The sequence below is a fragment of the Haliaeetus leucocephalus genome, unplaced genomic scaffold (genome assembly GCF_000737465.1).
Source record: "Haliaeetus leucocephalus isolate CR32 unplaced genomic scaffold, Haliaeetus_leucocephalus-4.0 Scaffold3, whole genome shotgun sequence".
Classification (NCBI taxonomy): domain Eukaryota; kingdom Metazoa; phylum Chordata; class Aves; order Accipitriformes; family Accipitridae; genus Haliaeetus; species Haliaeetus leucocephalus.
Window position 1 is genome coordinate 281,977 of NW_010972439.1, and position 22,500 is coordinate 304,476.

General features: G+C 42.0%; 1 protein-coding gene across 3 annotated transcripts in view; it reads right to left on the minus strand.

Annotated features, from left to right (window-relative positions):
• Positions 1 to 22,500, minus strand: part of FHOD3 (formin homology 2 domain containing 3) — a 387,204-nt gene that overhangs the window by 146,987 nt on the left and 217,717 nt on the right. For all 3 annotated transcript variants that reach the window (XM_010573877.1, XM_010573894.1, XM_010573885.1), the window contains exon 6: positions 11,213 to 11,307. In XM_010573877.1, coding sequence (XP_010572179.1) covers positions 11,213 to 11,307 — 95 coding nt within the window. The remainder of the gene's footprint in view (positions 1 to 11,212; positions 11,308 to 22,500) is intronic.

Consider the following 22,500-nt stretch of genomic DNA (forward strand, 5'->3'; position numbering starts at 1 on the left):
CCAAGCAGTGAGGATCTGGAAGCAAACCTATCTTCAGGTGGTCTATCACGTCTTTCCCCTTACAGCCATGCAGAATCCTTACTACAGGGGGTTCCACAGTTCCCCTGTGCATGGAAGAGTGGCCCAATGGACACCAAATATGAGGAGAGCGTGTATTTGGGGAAGCTAGACTGCAATAAGGAAGACAAAAAGAAGCAGCGACCTGAGCACAGACTACTGCAAACCACAGAGAGTGGTAGTGACACAAGGAGAAAAAAAATACGAAGAAGTGGAATTCTGTTCTATTTAAAGGAAAACGGGGTGAACAGAAACTCAACCCACAAAGGATTAACATTTTTGAGGCAATTCTATACAGTAATACCTGCGGGGGTCTCTTATCCCATTTTACTCTTTCCATTTACATTCTGCAAGAAAGGCTGTCATATGCAAAGCTCGAGTGGGGAAGCATTCAAACTGTGAATTAGCAAAGTGTTGCATTTCCCTCCAAAATCATAACAATAATATGCTTAGACAACCACACAGTGAAATTTAAAGTGCAGTGGAGAAAAAAATGGCTTCTGAGGGGATGCTTTAATTTTATTACTAAACTAAAGAAGGGAGTAGCTACACGCTGCTGGAAACGAAAAAGACAAAGCATACATTTGCTACAGTTCTGTGTCTTTTAATAAGAGGAGGAAATTAAAAAATAAAAGGGAGCAATCTATAAAAATTCCATGCTGGTTGAGGTATTAACCGTATTTTTTATATTGAACACCACAGCCTTGTTTTTCATTAATGTGGTTTCAAAAAGGAAAATAGTAGAGAGATAGAGGGGGGCAAACCAGGAAGCATCTGAACTCCTTGTTCAATTGCTGTGATCAAAGAGGATCAGAATATGGAAAGAGAGTACACAGCACGTCCAGATGAGACTCATTTCAGCGTATCATGGGAGCCAGCTAGAGAACCTGCTGGCATGCTGGAAATTATTCTGAAAAGACTTTACATGGTATAAACTACTACTAGAGGACTGTGGAGGAAAAAAAAAAAAAAAAAACCAGACAGACAACTATCAGAGAACCTTTCTTTTGATCTTCATCTTATGAAAAGTAATTGAAGTCCACACATCTTCCTTCCTAAGGACTAATCCTGTAACTGAGGAGACCAACATAAAATCTATGAGGTAACCACGATGAGTCCTCGGGCAAAAACCTGGCAAGGGACCTGAGCTGGCTGCAACTCAGACGTGCCGTGGGGTGCACTACATGCTGAATGTAAAGCCATCACACATGTTTTGGCAGTGTCCATTTTTGATACAGCGTATTTTTTACTGTTATCCAAGTACCTTCAGCTAGTAGCTGTTGCTTTAAAGAACAACTATATCTAAATAAAGGAATGACAAGCATTTTTGAGTGATGCCAGAAGGACAGATATGGTAACAATTAGTATTAGGTTCAACTTTCACCTACGTATCTGTGTTCAACACATATAATCTGTCCTTCCACTCCCTCATGTTCTTCCCCCAGGGCTCTAAAATCCAAATACCAATTTTCCAGATGAGGGACCAGGGCACAAAGGGATTTTGAAACTGGTTCAAGAATGTGCCTGGAAGCTGGATTCAGCCTGGGTCTCCCAATGTATGGACTGCCTCTCTAGCTGGGCCATTCTTCCAGGCTAAGCTACAAGCAAAACACTGGTATATTAACTGCTGTGTTGGCTGAACTGTCTCGGATCTGGTTTACATGACGCTGTGAAAAATGCTGGATACCACCTTCTTTCCTGCAGGCAGAATTCCACTACTGCACTATATATATGGCAACCAGGACAGAGACTAATTTAGGAAGAAAATTAAGACACATTTAAGAAGCAAAATAAAGGCAATGCAGTATTGACTAATTCAGTTTCTGTCTCAAGGAGTTTCCCAAAAGATAGGACATTCAGAAAAAACATTGAGAGAGAAGATTAAGCAGCACAGCTCTGCAGAAAAAGATGGATCCTATATGCCCCACATCAGCAGTCAGAGAGTACACAGCAGATTCAATCCATACTTTTAGAGGAGTATGAGATCCTTGCACAGCCAAAAATTTGTACAGACTTTGTGTGGAATTTCTGCTGCTGTTTCCTCACAAATTGTACTTGCATTTCTGCAAAATCCTGTAAAAAGGATCCACTTCAACAGCGCAGTTCTTCTCAAAAATCTTTAATAACAACTCAATAAACATCAAAATAGAGGCAAGAGGAAGCAGCAACTTGGTAACAAAGTCTGAGTCTCCAAAAGTTTACTATAAACAGTGAGAAAAATGAAGTGATTAACAAAAGCATCCTACCCGTATCCTATAAATAAATTCAACTATGCTTGTCACAGAATGAATATTGTAAGGTATTGTGATAAATATGTAAGTTAAGCCCAATGCTCTGTTAAGATAAGGAAAGACTACCTACATTCTTCAGATCTGTGGGAATAAGTAAAAATTAACCATAATGCCCTTCAACAGTCATAAAACCCCAGAACATTAATACAGACTGAAGAATGCAAAAGGTTGACCACCTCCTTTCTTCCTACAGAATTGAAGGAGTCACCTCAGCGCAACCCCTTCCCCCCATGCTTTCTACTGGTAGAACAACCAAAAACTCTGTCTAAAACTCAGGACACTTAATTAAGACTCAGGAGATCTGGACGCCAGGTTTGTTTCTTATACTGGTCTCACCGTGCAGAGGGAAGAGGAACAATATAACAATTTGGCAGTAAGTACAGGTGAGGTACTGGTACTTGCACTTTCTGGAAACATACCCATTCACTACGGTGCATTTTCTTATTTTTCATACTGATTTATTTCATATACCACACATGGCACACACATGGGCCCCACTCCCCATGATTCAAGGCCTCGATGCATAAAAGTACTGCTGATGGCACCTGGAGGGACTTGCCTGGCGGCTTGCTGAAATGGGGATACAAGGACAGAGTACAAACAATATCTGCTACTGACGTGAGCCTACGACTTTGATTTTTGGTACCCATTTACTGATGAGTGCAAATATATAAACCAGAATCAGTCATCCAATAGACTGGCACAACAGCTAGTTTAACATACAGCCAGATCTGATAACGCACGCGGTCGTATCAGACTGAAAATGACTTCCAAAATCTTCTTCCAATGCCAGAAGCTGTCAAGTTTGGCAGCACAAAATATCCACCTTGGAGAAGAGTGCTCAGGGGAGCAAGGAAGGATTGCCAAATGGCTTCCCACCAGGATGCCTAAACTTAAGGCCTCATGTGGGTGCCTGCATGAAGAGGTGCTTACCTGTGCAGGCTGCATCCTAGTTCTGTGGCAGTGCTAAAAACATCATATAATTGGACTTCAACATGACCGAGTGGAGCAGACCAAAGGGAAATGATTGTGATAAAAAACCCACGAGGGAATTCAAAGAAGTACTTTACTGTGAAGCATTACCTGGACTTTTTGTATACACCTATTTTAACTATTAAATAGATTAAAAAACTACATCACTTGACCTTCGCTAAAGGTCACCAGTTTGAGTTTGGTGGCCTTTCAGTAACTGCCTATGCACCAGAAAAGCTTTCCCTGCTCTTCATCAAAACTTTCTAATAGCCCACATTCCCTCTACCAAGCACCACAGCCCCTGCCAGAAAAGATACATCCTTGCATCCCCTAAGAGCAACAGAGACCAGAAAACAGGCAACCCTGCAAACTGAAGCATTATGCACCCAAGTTCATGAAACAGTGCTTCCAGAAAAGGTTCAGACATAACTGCTTATTTTAATTTAAAAACACTCCTTAAAATGCAGCTTACTAAACTCCTGACTTAGAAGTAGTGATATTTCTGCCCTGCAAAATGATAACTTAGCTGTCCCAAAAGGTTTGGCATAATGACCACAATGTGGTTTATATTGGCCAAGTTGATTTCTGTGTTTAGATATGCATAAAAATCTCAGGTGTGTACTATAAGCTTGGATTATAACCAGCTGCTTTTTATCCTTGGAGCAACTCTTTCATATTTCTTCACTCTTTTCCACCTGACAACTTATGGTTGAAAATTTTCTCTTTTTCTTGTTCAGGCAATTGATTTTATAGTCAAAGACCTCTCACACCAGCAGCTCCAAGCATGCTGGAAAAAAGTAGGCTCCATTTTCTTTAGTCTCATCCCTCAATACAGACAAACTTTCCAGCTGCACCCTTCTCCTTTCACAGGAATGCTGGACATAATGCCTGTTAGAAAACACTAGAAGCTAATAGAAAATACTAATAGCTAGGGCCTGAGGCACAGTAATTTGCTCACAAATGTGAACGGTAACAGATCTGTGACACTGAACTACTGTAGTGAGAGACACCAAGGTAATTCTAAAAGCTAGCACTGACTTTTAGGTTGCTTTTCAGTCCCCCCCCATCTAATTCTAGTATCACACTTGCTTTTTTCTTTCTTCATGCCTGTCCTTTGCAACAAGAAATTTGTACATCTGCATACGTACATGGTATTTTCTGGAAATATTTGGACATATTTCACTCATCGCTAACAGGACATACTCTCATACAGATTTCAACAGATGAGACTGAGTGAAAAGTTGGGCCTGAACATTTGCCACATTGTTGGCAGTTAATCATTACATTTTCTCATTCTCCACTTCAAATGAGTTGAAATCAGATCTCTGATATGATGTGGGGGAACTTTGTGTTTTCTAGTATCGCCTTAATCTACCAGAGTTCATTTTGAACACAGGAAAATGGGTATTTAGCCCTTCAAATTACTCAGAAGCGAATGCAACAGACAGAGCTACAGGAATAGTTATCGCTGCAGGACTGGACTACTGCAAACTCGCATGTTTGATGGAATGGCTTTTAAACCCACCTACAAATACGGTTAGTAAAGAAGAGCAGCACTCGTGGCAGTCCGTCTGCCGAGTTGGACAGACCAAAGCGAGCGCATAACACAGCCTGCACTGGCTGGCGTATCCTATTCCAAGTTTACTGCAACATCCTGATCCTTATCTTCAAAGCACTAATTAAATACAATTCAAAATAAACTCCGTTCATGCAACAGTGCCGTTAGAGTTTCTGAGTGAAAGAGGAGGGAAGCTCTCTGCCGACCTGGGCGAGCGTTGGCTCAAGCCCTTGAGAGGCAGGAAGTAGGAAAATTCCTATAAATCCAGGATTTTGTTTCTCCCTCACACGACAATTTTCCTAACAATAGTTCAATGGCCAAATGCATAGCGGATTAAATTTAAAAGCCAGCTGCTAAGCTGACACGAATCTTCAGAGTTTCACTGAACTCAAAGCAGTTGTACCTGTTCACCGCAGCTCAAGGTCTCAAGCGCACGGGGCAGCCCCACGGGAGAGACCGCGCTGATTTTAGGGCTCGAGGGGAGATCTCAGCTTTGCTCGGAACCCTTCCAGTAAGCAAAGGAGCTTGTAAGACTGACACCTAACTGACATTTCTACCTGGGCTAGACCTGAAAACAGAACAAAACCGCAGGCTTATCAGAGTCGTGGCTGGAGGTGAGAGAGACAACGCGCTCTACGTAGCTTATGGTGAGCTCTCTGTGGGGTCTCATTTGTCAGAGGCTGCAAGAGAGCTCGTTAACCATCAAGGCAGCCGGCTGGGAAGACGACAACATGTGAAATTAATCACAGTAGGTCCCCAAGCTGTGTAATTTTTCCTGGATGCTTCATTCATTTAGCTGGCCACCGTTTCTAGATCACCTTCCAAACTTGTTAAGAATAAAGCGTAGGACAGTTCTACAGGACAACCTCCTGCTCACAAAGATCAGGCATATTCCTACGTATATTCTCTCTCATCATCCAGGCAATGTTAACTCAGAGTAAGTCATCCATACGCACAATGATTTTCAAAATATATGGCCAGAAAAATTAATGAGATTAAATACATTGTATTTCCAAGACCCTCAACAAGACAGTATACCATCCAGTTTTGGGGGTGATTTAGCTCAACGTGCTTTGTGCTTTAGTACTACTGATGCTACTATTTCAGTCCTGTTCATATCTGTTAAGCCCCTTACATCTGTAACTTTCTCCATGACGACAAACCAGTTTTTGGTATATATATGTAGACCCACTTTAACATCCATTTGCATAAGATTTGGCAAGAAATTTCCCGAGGAAAAGAAAAGCACAAATGCAAGTTATACGGTATTCTCTGCTCTGCTTATGACTTCAGCTGAGCACATGCATAAATTACTTCTGAAACGGAGACTGATTTAACCAAGTGCTTAAACTGAGTATTTACTTCTATATACCTTAAATGATTCACCTGTAAAAGCAATTTTAGTGCTTTTTGTGACTAAGAATATTTCTCTCAAAATTCTCATGAAATGTCTTACTAACCATGTGCTTGTTTTAACACGTCACTGGCACAACGCAGGAAAAGCAGCCCTACTAGATTACTTTCCTTTTGATATCAACAAATTCACCCACTACAACTATGTGCTGTTTGAATGGTGTTTTTTCCCTTTTGCTTTGACATAGTGATTTTTTAATTCTTTTGGATTGACTTACATTTTAAAACATTCAAAAAGCCATTGCTTCAATACCAAGGGAAGCAAAAGATTCACCCAAGGCACAGGGAACAACTTTCTAGTTGAAGTTCATATTTAACCTTGCAATCTAGGACCCAGACAGAAACAAAGCAGAAAAAAAAAAATTAAAACAAGATGTGAGATAGGAATCTTTAATCAACCTCGTTGTATCAGCCTGGGCCCAGCATTCCACCCTGTCTTCTGAGGTTACCCAGCACCACATTGAAAATGGATTACTTTCCACTGAAAACAATGCCAAAAAGGGGCTTTAGCTCCCCTGGGGCAAATCAGAACAGCCTGGATCATCAAATGGGAAAAAAATACTCATTATCAGTAGCAGTCAGAAATGGGGGGAAAGAAAAGGTGAAACCAGACTCAGGTTTTGGACCACTTAATGCCTTAGAGGTGCCCTCGAAGATCGAGGTGGAGTGGCAAAAGCCTGTGGGTTTGTGATGCCAAGTAATGTTTGCTTCTCTAGTGGACGATATAAACCCCTGGGGTTTTTCCAAGATGTTTGGTTCAGAAATGTACTTTTTGTAAACACTCAGTAGCTAGTCCTGGAGAGGGTAAGGCGCTGACACAGTATTGTACACTTACTATTACCAGGTCAGAGGGAATACCAACGCATATGAAAGATAATATATATATTACCTCATACATGCTAACAGGTGAAAAATAATGATAAGGACTTACTCTGGCTCAGTGCATGTGTATCTTTAACCCGGTGTCCCTTGTTTTGGGTAAGGGACATTTTCCAAGAGCCCTTGCCATCACCATCAAACCGAGACTCTACCTGCAGGTGATCCACCATCGAGCTCCACAGGGCTCTGGGGTGCCAGCTGCCAGCATGAACAAATGCCTCGGGTCCCTTTACAACCAGGCTAAACATAACTTGCAATATAATGCAAAAACTTAAGTCCAACTTCAGCAGCCGCAACGTGTAGCTGGTGGAAACACCGAGAAAGCGGTGAAATATCATTTCCCAGATGCTGTGAGGTTCAAACACATGTTACGGCACGTGGTCAGTTAAGGCAACATCCCTGAGAGGTTAGTTTTCTCACTTAAAAAAAAAAAAAAAAAAAGTAAAACTGAAGCAATTCTGAAAGCACTGTTAACTAACATTAATTGACTGCTAGTTTTGTCTTTTAAAAAGCAAACTATCTTGCATGAATTTTCCATGCTACCAACGAATGCTAAAAGAAAACTTCATTGACACACATATTCCCTATTTGCATAACTTCTAGCTTATGTAAGATGGTCAGAGCCTTGGCCCTCCTACAGCCGTCTTCTGCACTCCTACAGCAGTATGCTGCTGACCTCAGTTATGTATTAAAGTTCTCTGGAAGCCAATAGCATGTAACCAAACACCTATAATTAAGTACATACTTGAATGCTTTGTTAAACAGGGAAGGACTGATGAATTGCTGCCTATATAACTAATGATGAAATAGTAGTAATGTACACTTAAATTGGGATTATGCTGTAAATGTTTTATGCCAAGGATATATTAGCCATTGATGACTGGAAAGCAGCCTACAGCCAGCTTGTGGAAGGCCAGTGGCACACGCTGGTGTGCTCACACGTGGCTGGATGTGTCTTACAAATGACCGGCAGTGGCCCTAAGAGTCTGGGATGTGCTGATAATGCTCTTCTCTTTAAATAACATGGCAGAAGAAGGGTACTGCTAACTTCAAATTTCCAATCTAGTGCCGATCTGAAACAGAAGGAAGGGTCTTTCTGCCCCTAACAAATGAGTCATCTAAGATTAACTTTATTCCTGCTTTTCAGTTCCTCACGCTGACACCACTGGTGCATCATACCCAGCATAAGGGCAGCAGCACCAGTGCAGTCACACTGTTAGAATTTTAACCACCTCCCTAGTAACTTTATTCAGAGCAAATTTAGACAACAGCACTAAAGTTACCAGCAACTTCCGATAATCCATCTATAGAAGCATCCCTTGATGCTCAGAGGGGTAAAACTGCAGCACAACTAGCAACAGTAAGGAATATAATGGCAACAATCTAGACAGGCTTTCAGTAAATTGCTTATAGTCCTTCTTTCTCACTGATTTCAGATTTTATTTCCCACCCCCTTCCCTTATCCCAGTACAGAAGTAATGCTAGGTGCATAAAGTCATCTGGGAGCTGGGTACCAAAATTAGAGGTGATGCAGTGCTGAGTGTGCAGACCCTAAGGTCTGCTGCTGAAGGCGAGTGCTGCGGTGGACAAACACACACAGTAATACACTACTCCAAGTGAGCAGCCCTACGCAATAACAGGGAAGGGTCAAAACCATTCTAGAATTTGACCAAAAAAAGAAAAAAATCAGTGGAAAAGATTCAACAACCTCCACCGCTGAGTATATTAAACCCTGTCAGAGCTTTTGAGAGGGTGAGAAACCATGTGTCGCAGCTGTGGCAGCTGAACAACTGTATCCCTCCTGCATCCTATTAGAGGGATTTGTCCCAAGACTTAATTGGCAATTTCACTATTCCTTTTTTTGTTCAGCAGTGTTAATGTATTTTTCACCGCCTTTGCTGCAGAGAAGGCACCACCATAGCAGGGCTGCAAATTAGACCGCAGGCGCGTTGCAAATTCCAGGGGTTCGTTTTTCACAGAATGTCAAATACACCTTTAAGTGCATAAAGCAGCTGTTCCACCACACTGTGACAGTAAGCCTGCCATACCTTCGGTTAACTTCTGGCACGCAGACAGGGACTTAGATCTCTTCCAAGACAGTCAAAGAATAATGAAAAAGCAACTTTGATGCTACCTGAAACCAAACTATTCAAAGCACATTGCCTGCATTCCTCAGCTGCAGGCACCGAGCCAGGACATGGAGATAATCATTTGGGCTGGCAATGGGGGAGGGAGAAAGGAGCTTACAGACCTGAGAGCTGAAGTACTCTGGTCAAGAAAATCTAGACAGGATTTAATCTGCAAGGTAGCAATACAGTCGTGTTTCTCCCCCATCCCACTCCCATTAGGTGCATTAGAGAATTAAAATAACTGCAGACACGGCAATAGTTTTTTCCCTGTTTTGCTTGTCTCTTTTAGCTGTTCCATTGAAAATCAGGATCTACACCAAGCAAATCATTTCTCTCTCGTCTTGCACCGCTTTTCCAACCGTGGCTAACATTCTCTGTTGCAAGAGGGCAAACTGCCCAGTGTAAAGCTCAGACAACAGTCGAACATTTTACATGGGGGAAAAGTTTCTCCTCATCTTCTTCCAGTCATAAAGCACTCCCTGCAAGCCTGAGATTTCATAACCATCATTATCTTTCTTTTACATATCTACCAATATAGGTATATCAACCCAAGATAAATCAGTTCTTTCAATACTGCAGTGTCTGTTCTTTGACTTGATAATCTGCTGCAGCAGTAAAGTTTGCACTTTTTAGAAGAAAATTCTGTAGTGGTTAAAAAAGGCCCCTGGGACACCAAGCTTTTTTTCTCCTGGTGTTATGAAAGGTATCAGGGGAAAGGGGGAGAGCAGCAGCATCTCTGTGGATCCAACAGCAACTTTCTGCGACTCAGCCACTTGAGGAAAAGTTCCTGTAAATTTCTTAGTAATTCTAACTAGGGACTCAGCTCCACCAATTACAGCAACTTTTGAGTTGCTGACAATAGCTAACATGCGCTGTTCCGGCTCTGGCATCACATGGACCTGTCCCAAGCAGGTCTACATGGCAAGAGCAGCAGCAGTCCCTGCAGGCCTTAATAAACTTCCTAAAGTTGGAGAGCCAACAGAGTGGAAAATGGTGTATTTGTGGTTTTACTACCTACTCTGCAGGCCTTCAGGACAGCGTGCCAGCAGAATCTGTGTTCTGTTTCCTTTTCGACTTCCAACAAAGACGGCCTTAAAAGCGGGTTGTGCACTATGTAAATCGCTACTTCACTGGAGAAGACCGACCCAAGCGGCATATATTCTGGCCTTCAGCTTTTGCCTCCTTGTAGGCAGGTACCAGACTTGGTCTTCTAGGGCTCTTCAGGCACAAGAAGACGTGACATTAGGAAGCATTTCTTTACAGAGAGGTTGGTCAAACACTGAAACAGGCTTCCTAGAAAGGGGGTCGATGCCCCCAAGCCTGTCAGTGTTTAAGAGGCATTTGGACAATGCCCTTAAGGACATGCTTTAACTTGGTCAGGCCTGAAGTGGTCAGGCAGTTGGACTAGATGATCGTTTCTAGGTCCCTTCCAACTGAAATATTGTGTTCTGTTCTAAGAAGGAAGTCACTCTGAATTGTCTTCCCCCAGTGCTCTGCAAAGTTGAGCAGTGTAGAATGGTGAAACTGTAGAAAAGGATTTGCCTTCACAGAATGGAAAGGGGGCGAAAAAAACCACCCCAAAAAGTGGTTCCAAAGAATGTCTTGGGAACTGCAACTGCAAGACTAAAAAAATCTTCTCCATGGTCAACGGCAATGGCAGCACAGACAGTAACGAGGGCATCTTTGGTATCTTTGCTTTTAAGAGCAGAGTGTGTGCCAACAGCACAAAAGAGTATAAAAACAGTAGAACAAAAAAAACAGCTCAGTGTGCCCTGGTTTCCATGCAGTATTATGTACTCATTTAGAACCTAACATGCAGTCTGTTTATACCCTAAATGCATATGTAATACAAATAAAATGTATTTAAAGAATACCAAAAACATATAAAATAAGAATTTTGGAGAGTGTCTTACCTTTGACCCAATAAGTGTGTAGAGCCATTGGATGGTTTCATTATGATTTATTACTCCATTCATTCCATCGACGTAGAGCATTATCTGGCCCAAAGCTATTGTAAAGAAAAGAGATAAAATATAATCAGACCAGGTGAATACTTTTTATAATCCTAAGCATTGCTGGCAATTTTCTATAACCAGGGTTTTTCAGAGACATGGGGAGCTCAACTAACTAAAGATGTATTGGGCAAGGTTGTGCTGGACGAAGTCCTGGGCAACTGCAGTAACTTTACTGAGCTCATCTGGATGATATAAGTGTAAATTTCAGCCAGGGACAAGCACAGGCACTTGCTCCTTCCTAGAAGATGCCACATTTTATTGCCCCAACATCTGCAAACAGTATTTTATACACTGCTTACTGTCGCAAGGGTTCCATCAGCTACAATGCTTTACATCTTGTGAGCCAAGACTTTTACCATTTGTTTCAGCACCATATAATGTTTGGAATTAGTGTATATTTGGATTAAGTTGACTGTTTCAGTGAATTCCAATAACATGAAATTAAAGCAGGGCAATTAACACCAATAAGGACAGCAAATATTCACCATTGCACAGTGCTCTCTTGCAAATTAGTTTTGCATTTTAGTGAGAAAATACAACAAACAAAGCATGGTTAACAAAGAAGCATCTTTATTCATTTATTCTAAAGCATTTACAACAACATTTCAAAACATGCTAGTAAAATATTTCTTAACAGTAATTCCATAGTTTGCAATCCTGATAATATGAGACTTTCTAGAGACAACAGCTATTAAATCTTTTCTGACTGATAAGGACAGACATTTTTCGTACGGATTATGAAAAGTGGATTAGCAAAATTCATCTATCATCTTCAAAAGTTTCCACTGTTAGATCTTCTGCTTTATAGCAGGAGATCAAAGCACAGTGGGATGAAAAAGAAATCACTGATGTAACACCTTTCAGCACAGCCTGTTGGCATAACAACTCAATTATCTAACGCACAACCTGACGAGCCCCTAGTACACCGCTTTATGGGGGAAAAAGGAAAAAACCCACAGGGTGAGGAAAATTACGACATTATTAATCTGCCAAACACATTCCAAATGCTTGCTAACTTTTGCACAGGTTGTGCACAGTGCAGCATCATTTTCCTTGAGGACAGATTTTCAAAGACAAGAATATTAGGCGAGCTCTTAAGTACCTCTACAGCTAAGCAGCTAACTTTCATTTCTACATTGTCTCCTCTTTTTTCCTTTGCTCTAGTTGGTCGACTTAGAGTTACAAATCCCCGAGGTACTAATTTTAGGTACTTAATATTCCTTATCTAATCTGTAACACCAAGCTAGAAGCAAAGTCACCCTACATGGTCAATAAAGACAGAGAAAAAGTGAGCAAGAGGGCTACGGCAAGGAGATAACTCATATCTTAAGCAGGCTGCGTTGCCGCTGGGGTATGCCGATCTCTCTCCGCTCCTTCTCTCCAGGAAGCAATCATTCACCACCCTCCAGAGACGCACGTCTCAGGTGAATAAAATCAAGTGGGAGGGACACAGGCCCAAGTGTTAAGGTAAAATAAAAGATGTAAGCCAGACAGTAAAAAGAGATAAGAATTACACTGCCTGAATAAATGGCTGCTTTGAAGCATTTCCTTGCAGGTAGAGGAAAGAGGAGAACACTGCTATCCCAGCGGTAATCAGAGAAAGTTCTTAATTCTTGCTTTTACTTCCTTTCAATGCTAAAAAGATTTGGCCCTTCATCAGGATGAGATCCAGTCATGATAAGGTCACCAATCCCCCCCCTTTTTTTTTCCTTGCAAATTCTTTGGTTGGGGGTGAAGGGATTTAATTTGAATTTGAAACAAATGTGAAACAAATTTTACTCTTGGCACATGCTTTCCAAATTAATATAGAAATCAAAGACAGCAAGAAGTCTGGTTTAACAGGGAAAACATCCACACAATACAAAATTATTCCACTGCTTATACTTAAGACCAGTTAGACTGGCTGCATGAGATCTGGGATGCATTAGCCTTCAGTCTCTTGGATGTGACTCTTCATAACAGCAATAGGTTAAGGCAAATTAGTGGTCCTTAGAAAGAAGCCAAAAAAGGTTTTAGGGATTCCTGACAATTTTCATCTGCTACCATTAATCTTGCCCCCCCAACCGCTCCCACCATCTTTTTTATTTTTGTTTTCATTATCAATACTACGCTAAGTATATGGTAGTATCTGTATCTTTCCAACAACAGAATGGGTCTTTAGGTGAAAAATTAGTAACAAATGAAAAAACCACTACTGCTGCTGCTTGAACAAGTGGCCAATAAGTTTCACAGGACAAAGAATTACAAAGGACGCCGTGAAACAACCAAGATGAAGACAGCTTTGCTATGGAGTCAGGCTGTCCACATACAAGTCATGACTCCGGTAATTATCTGCCACACATAAAGTTATCAGCTGCTGACAGACCTTGGCGTGGAGCTTCATATTGCTATTTCCTGTCTTCGGGGATCAGAAAAATGAAAGCAAGACGTGATATGCAGCGTTGAGGAGAAATCAGCTTTCGTTATGAGGAAGAGTAAGTTAGGGAGAATCTGTATGTACTTTGTACAAAGCTGATGCCTTATAAATTCTTAGGAAAAGAAGTCCACGAGAAGACCTAAAAGGAGGAGAAAGTCGGTTTTCATACCATGTCAAGTATCTGTGCTGAGGAAGAAAAGGTAACACCTAGTAATCACACAACACGGCAGCAAAATGGAAGAGGCCACCAAAACCGCTACCGTAAGAGCAGGCTGGTGGGCTGGAAATTCTTGGGCTCTCCCAGGGCTTGGGTCTGGCTGAGTAGGGCACACCAGTTTTGCACTAAATGGGAACAGACCGGCCACTGAGCACTCTATGCTGTTTTATATTCTTTGCAGTTTTTCTACCCAACTGATAGCCTACCTCCTGGCCCATGACCGCTGCAGCTACAGCGCAAACTCCATGCGCCCACCACCCCGCACACGCGTGTCAGCATGCACACACACCCACCACCAACACGCAGGGCCTCGCCAAGAATGGGCACGCTAATTTGCAAGGCAATCTGAGGTTGTTTGGAAAGCCAATCTAGTCCAAAATCATTAAAGTTCGCATTTGTACATGCCTTCGACTGAACTCCTTTTTTTTTTCACTGAAAAATGAGGAGGCTATTTAATCCATTTAATCCCATCTCTCAGCTAACTGGAATTCTTTTTGGAAGTATATCAACAACCTACTTGCATTAGGAAAGCTTGCTATTGTGCAACAGGGGGCTGGGAGAGGGGGGTTTAAATACGGAGCAGACTTAATTTGGAATTTCTTTGTTCCCACTACCCTTGTCAAACCCTTAATCTTATGTGAAAGTAGTGTGTGACTTTACCCATAGCTATTTTCAAGTGGAAAATTGCTGGATTTCTTAGGAAAGGCTTAGGCTAGAAAAGGACAGACCAGCCAGAAACTTCATAGATTTCTGTAAAATAAGAGGTTTAAGAAAGCCTCTAAAAACTTGCCAGTATTGGCACTGATACTCTCCTGGGATCTTTCCTATATAAAATTTACAGGACCAAAGGGGAAAAACTCTAGCACAAAACATCATTACAACGAACATCACTGTGGTGGGTTGACCCTGGCTGGAGGCCAGGTGCCCACCAAAGCCGCTGCATCACTGCCCTCCTCAGCTGGGCAGGGGAGAGAAAATAGAATGAAAGGCTTGTGGGTCGAGACAAGGACAGGGAGAGATCACTCACCAATTACCATCATAGGCAAAACAGACTCGACTTGGAGAAAATTAAATTAATTATCACCAATCAAATCAGAGTAGGGTAATGAGAAATAAAAACTAAGTCTTAAAAATACCTTCCCCCCACCACTCCCCCTTCTTCCTTGGGCTTAACTTTACTCCTGATTTTCTCTACCTCCTCCCTGCCAGCAGTGCAGGGGGACGGGGAATGGGGGTTGGGGTCAGTTCCTTACACCTCGTCTCTGGCGCTCCTTCCTCCTCAGGGTGAGGAGGACTCATCACACTCTTCCCCTGCTCCACCGTGGGGTCCCTCCCACAGGAGACAGCCCTCCACAAAATTCTCCATCGTGGGTCCCTTCCCCGGGCTGCAGTCCTTCAGGCACAGACCGCTCCAGCGTGAGTCCCCCGCGGGGTCACCAGTCCTGACAGCAAACCTGCTCTGGTGTGGGCTTCTCTCTCCACAGGGCTGCAGGTCCTGCCAGGAGCCTGCTCCAGTGTGGGTTCTCCGTGGAGCCACAGCCTCCTTTAGGCATCCCCCTGCTCCCCTGTGGACCTCCCTGGGCTGCAGGGGGACAGCCTGCCTCACCGTGGTCTTCCCCACAGGCTGCAGGGGGATCTCTGCTCCGGCGCCTGGAGCATCTCCTCCCCTCCTTCTGTGCTGACCTGGGGGGCTGCAGGGCTGGTTCTCTCACACGTTTTCACTCGTCTTCTCTGGCTGCAGTTGCTGTTCCACAGCAACTTTTTTCCCTTCTTAACTCTGTTCTCCCAGAGGCACTATCACCATCGCTGATGGGCTCGGCCTTGGCCAGCGGCGGGTCCATCTTGGAGCCACGGCTGGCATCGGCTCTGTCAGACATGGGGGAAGCTTCTGGCATCTTCTCACAGAAGCCACCCCTGTAACTCCCCTGCTACCAAAACCTTGCCACACAAACCCAATACAATCACTTTAAGTCTGCTTTTCCCACCTAGAGTATCAAAAGTTTCAAAGCTGTTTCTTGCTCACACACCTGCTCCTCATTTTACCACAAGACTCTTAGAGAAAACATCAGCACCAAATGAGCAGAAACACTATTTCCTTACAGTTTCCTGTGAGTCAAAAACCCATTCGTCACGCCAAGAATTACGGCCAGGATGCATCTTGTGATGGTATTTGTTCCCATCAGAATAAGCAAACGTAGAGGGTGAAGCAGGCCAAAGCCAGACCCTGCCGCCACAGGTTTCAGCTCCTGAGGAAGCTTCTGGCCCAGGTTCATCAGGCGCTTCATAACCAGCAGCCGCGGTGCATGCGACACGCTGTATGTATACAACAACGGGCGAGCGTGAATGACAGACAGAACTGTGATGAAACTACTGGAGAAGAGCCAGCTGCTAAAAGTCATCTTTCTAATTGCTAGTTGAAATCTTATCATCATCAATGAGAAATTAAGGGTCTGTGTGATTGCCTTCATTCCACTTGAAAACAGATTACTAGCTTACATACACTATATCCTGGGCACAAAAAAGGCATACTCCATCAAAGCAAATGTCCCAATCAGGCACAAAATTTCAGTATCTCTCTAGTGAGGGATCCCAGGAGGGAGATAATAGTTATCTAGTATTCTATCACAAAGCACTAGCTGATAATTCTGAAGGAAAAAAACCTACCTCACAAACTTCTTTCCCCATGTTTCCTCACTAGAGAGAGGCAAGAGCTCAGCCACCCAGCGGGACTTCCCTGAACACAAAATCTCCAGCTCAGCTCAGCCCCAACACGCTGGATGTCAGGAGCTGCTACTTCTGCTTGTAGCACATTCCCACCGACAGTGCTTGCACACGCACCCTTAGGGAACAGCTTATCGTCTCCATAATATCCAAGGATATTGGATAGTGTTTTTCCTGATGAGAAATCATTATTAAATACAACTTTTGTACCATCCAGCTATTTGAAAACTAACAAAATTGAAGCAGAGCTCCTTGCTTCTGAGAGCTGACATCAGATAAAATAGATGACCTGGCCTCTCCACTGCTTCTGAAAATGGTCTTACAAAGCAGCACTGTGCCAAACCTTATGACTCGCATTCATTCCACAGGGCAAGAACTAGCTAAATTTTTAGGTTTGGGGTTTTGTTTTGTTTTTTTCCTCTGTTACTATTCGTATGGGTTGGTTTTAGCTTCAGTGCAAAATCTGCTGTTTATACACCTATTCCCGTTTCTTTACTCCTGTTGAAGATACCTGTAATGTCATCTAGGAAGATAAAAACAATCTTATTCCTGGCCACAAATGCATGAATATTTTGTTTCTTGTAAAAGTTTCTTTAAATCCCAACTCTTTTCTTAATCTTTTCTTTTTACCCTCTGTTCATTTGTTCTTTCCATTATCACATGCACCATAGTTGAAACACGCTAAGAAAATAATTTTCAGAACTCCCACGTTAACCATGTACTGAACTTGTATTAACTGTTTTAACCAGGAACTGAACTTTCTCACAAAAAAAACACATCACAGAACTAATGTTATAAACTCAAACTGCAAAGACAGTTCTGTACAGATTTAAAAGTGTTACATTGTTAATGTAAATCAGAAGTTCTCATGCTTGCTGGCACTATTTAAAGTCTAGCTTTTAGTCTTACGCAGTACTTCAAGCTCATAAAGATTTGGAAACTTATGCATGCTAGTTTCAGACCTAAAGTATTATTCGAAGTTCAGATCTTTTGCAGAGACAAAAGGTTTCTAGATCAAACTTAATGTTCTTTTTTTTTCCACGTACAAAGATACAATAGAACTCACCTGTTTTTTAACACTGAAAATGAGTGACAAAAGTGACAACCAGAATTTTCCCCTGGATTACAGGCTCAAGGGAAGCTGCTGGCCAGAGGTCACCCCTGGGCAAAGCCAAAGAAACCAGGACGGCTGGACACGCTGCTCTCCTGGGCAATCAACACAGCTTTCTGCAGCACGCTCGGGTCCTGCAATTTACATTGCTGGCTGTGGTTATAACCGAGCGGGTACAACAGCGGCATGCTGTAATTTGCCCTTAAAAGCACTTCTTATTTAAAAATCAAGGTCGAGCTCACCAAGAAACAAAAATCCTTTCTTTGCTTGGCATCTAAAAATGTGCCTTTGCCATTATTTTGATTCTAAAGAGACAGCACGTGTATTTTGACATTATTTTAATCAGTCTGCTAAAACTCCATGCTTAACGCTGGGTTCTCAAATGGCACAGCCTAGCAATAGTTTCCACCATCCACAAAATCCCACAGGAAATACTGGAGGAGATTTATAACACTGACATTCCTGGCACAACGGAGAGACGTTTAGATCTGTGTTATTATTACTATTTCATTCTACATAATTGTCTGTCTTTAACAATAATCTTAGTTTTGGTGAACCCCAGGGGCCGCTCACAAAGAAACGCTCTTTCATTGCTGATTACTACATGAAAATGAAGGGGAACAGGCTGCCAGCTCTGGACTCAGAGCAGAGCTTCAAGCAACCAAGAGTCTGGGAAAACGTGTCAACGTTTTGAAGCATCGATGACATTTACAGTCATTTGTGCTGCAGGTACTCAGAAGTCATCCACAAAGAACAGAGACCACTACTTTTGGTCCTCAGAAACCGGTTGTTGATAACGCCTTGGCAATAAAGCAGGCACAGAGACCACAGAGCATTTACAAGCTTAATTATTCACTTAGAAAGCAGGTTGTGATGTGGTTTGCGGAGGGGGGGAGCAGGTCCCCTCTCCTCCCCTTCCCTTTTTCAGGGGAAGGTACCTGCATGGTCAGTGCCTCCGTAACTCCCTATTCTGAGGCTCCTTAACGAGAAGAGCCCTAGTTACCATTTGAACCTCACACACACACGTCTCCTCTCCCTAAAGCCTACTTCCAATGGTTCTCAGTGTCCCCGAGGCTCAAGCGACGAGAAGTGCAGCCCTTCCCCAAGGGACGGCCAACACATGGCAAGTCCAGGACCACAGAAACTTCTTACAGAGGAATTCTCTCCTTTTCGTGTTTCTTCGGCCGCCCTTTTCTTCTGGTGTTCCTTCCTTTAAAAACCAGCATGCAGCAAGGTCAAAGGGCACAAGGCAGCTTTAATCAGCTCAACCGTTTCAGCAAAAGCTGGTGTTTTATACATACCATGCAACACCTGTGGCAGTGCACAAGCCCCACCGAAGCCAAAGGAGCTCATCCAAATTGCTCCTCTTCTAATATTTCTTTTATGGTATTTCTTACAATTTACTTGAGCGCAAAGGAAGAACAGGCTCTCACTTGACTCTGTCAGCGGTTAACCTGCTGAGTGCCTTTTTATACAAACTGAAATCTGGCATTAGAAAAGCTCTGCATGATTAGTCATAATTGTTTTAATCATTATTTTATGTTGTGGCCCTCACATTTTAAATGCACTATATTCCAGCATGCTTTACAAGATTAATAACATTTACCAATGTACAATAAGCTGGGTAAAGCTTACATAGCAAAAGGTAAAAACATTGCCTCATTAAAAAGAAATCTGTAATTAAAATATCTTATTAATAAATGAGCAAGTCTACTCCAGCATTAGACCACTATTTTGCAAGCTGAGTAAAAGCATGAAAGTATGAAAAAAAAAAAAAAGAAAGCATTAAGGAAGAAGGAAGATGGGAGAAGGGAAAAAGAAAAAAAAAGTTAACTTGATGATTTTAAAAGATGACCATTCATCCTCAGTGCTTCATGAAGCAAAACTCCTGTGGAAAAAGAAAATGTGTCATAGCCCTGAACTAAGATGACATAATATATGGATATATAGAGCTGAATTAAGGCAACTGCTTCTTAATTGAATCAATATAGGCTATAACACTGAATAATGTTCTTCCAATGTGTGTATGAAGTTACATATTTTTCTTAAGAATTTAGACTTCTAGAGTTTTAAAGGATTTTCTGAGGACACTTCCACAATAGCCCACAGAACTTCATTTCTCAAGGAGGATACGATGGTGAGATTGCCAGAGAGATCTTCTTGTGAGGTGAAGTATTCTGCAAAAGTATCATGCCAGCGCAGGACACTACCCATGGAAATACTAAAGAATTAACTCCAATGGGCTTACACCCAGCTCCCAGCTATGACTTCTTGCACTGAGTACTGATGCTACAGCAAAAGAGAAATGGTTTCATTTTAGGGCAGAAATTAAGGTCTGTTTTTAAGGATTAGGTGTCTCTTCTCCAACAAAATAGTTCACACATTGATTTCAGAGAAGACTCATCTTTAAAAGTATTTTAAACTTTTTATAATGGATTTCCCATGCTTAGGGATCCAAGCACTTTACAAGAGCAGTAAAATTGAACCACGGGTTGGATGAGGTTGGACGACACCTCTGGAGCCTGCCTAGTCCAACCCTCTGCTCTAACCAGGGAAATCCAGAGCAGGTTGTTCGGGGCTCTGGCCAGTTGAGTGTTGAATATATCTCCAGGGGTGGAAACTGCACATACTCTCTGGGAAACCTGTGCCAGTGCTCAGTCACCCTCACAGGTTTTTTGGTTTGGTTTTTAAGTTTAAATCACATCTCCTGTATTTTAGCTAGTGCCCACGTCTTGCCTCTTGTCCTTTCATTATGCACCACTGAAGTCTGGTTCTGTCTTCTTTACTCCCACCAATCATATATTTAGTCCCTCCCATAAGATTCAAATTGAATTAAACTGAATTTAAATTGAAGATTAATGCATAGTCAGGAAACAATAACTACACTGAGCTAGAAGTCAGAGAAGAAAATTTACCATAAATTTAGCATTAAACTAGAGAAACGTAGCGAGACTCCCAAGTTAAGAAGCGATACCTTAGCCCTTCTATCTGGGAGCCGATTGAGTAATTTAGTCTGGCAATGTGCTAGATGTGATGGATTTCAAGGCCTTTCCCTCTCCATTAATCATCATGAACATAAGCCTTCTGTCTGTGTAAACAATACTAATCCTGACTTTGAAGGTACAAAGAGGGAAACACAAACCAACCTTTGCAGAATGGAAAAGATAATTTCTGCAGCTCCCTTTCTTGAACTCCTCAGACACCTATTTACCCTGCACAAAGAAAGGTCCCGCAGGTGCTAGCTGTCTTTTATCAATCATTATCAATTACATACAGCACATCAGTTTGGAATTCCAGCATCTCCTTTACATGCCAAAAAGCTAAGCCTTGAGAATGAACTCAGCATTTGGACTGGGAAACACCAGAGAGTCAGATATGAGTTTGGAAGAAAATGCAATCAAGATTCAGTCTTAGCAAAACAAGCTTATTTTGACTGTCAGACTCGGTGTGCCTTTGCACCTGGGACAGAGAAAACTCTGAGGGAATACATGAAACTTTTTTTTTTTTCCTATTATATGCCAATAGGATCTTCATTGACTGCAGCCAGGCACTTTTGTGGTGATTATGAAAAAAAGCACATAGGATTCCTGCCGTATGTAGGAAGTAAAGAGAATCAAGGGGTAACACAGCTGGGCTGTTTAACAAATAGACTAACACTAGAGCAGGAAAAGGACATACAATGGGATAAAAGTGTTCATGTACCAAGCATTTTTAGTAATCAACAGTATTTCTTGTTAGTACAACAGTAAACCTTCCAGGATGAAACCTGTCAGTTTTGCAGTGAACAAATGACGGATTCTCACTGACTGCTTTTCTTTTTTCTGGAAAAAAAAGCGCCACATTTCCTAATATTTACATTTTTCCTAAGCAAAAAGGAAGATTCTTGGGAAGCAGAGAGATGAAACACAAGAATGCCCAGTATTGCTGTGTAAGAAGAATAAAAGAAAAAAAGATTAATTCCTGTGCTAGTTGAAACTTTGAACATTGCTTTACCCAGTAGACTTCAGCACAATCTTTGTAAAGCACAAACATTGGTCAATGGTGTTTTGTTGTCATGGAGCAACATGTTGCTATTCACAAGCACTAGTATTCCCAAGACTGCAGCTCCTTGTTTTTTAAGTTTAACATTGTCCAAAGTGCTACGCTGGGCAGGTAAACATGGGCCCGGTTTAGCATCCTGAAATAAGAGCATTGCAATTGGTAAGGAAGATAATACACTTAAACCAGAACTTTGGCAGGGAGGCTTATACAGAGTGAAAACAATTTCAGGTAGCATGTAATGTTACTTCTGCTACTCAAAAGCCAAAAGCCAGTATCCCAAATTCATATATTGTGCCATAAGCTCGGGCTTTAAAAACAATACACACAATACTCCTGAAGGACAGAAAAGCAACACAAAGATGAATGACAGTCCCTGAAAACAATAATCCTAGCACCAGTGTTCCACATCACTTCCCATGGAGGGTTTTGCAGGAAACAAAGTGTGTGCCAAAAGTGACACTTAGGTAGCCATCCAATTCTCAGTAAAATTCAAACACTGTTTATTCTAGCTGGTAGCCTAAGGTGTGCTTCGGGAATACCATGGAAGAGCTACACTGAGAACAAAAAACACAAGTAAATTTCTCCAGCTATATTCTTTCTGTATTAAGCTGTTTTTTAATTCTCACATAGTTTCTTCACGTGGCAACAAATTCCAAACAGTGTTCCCTCTTCTCCCAAAA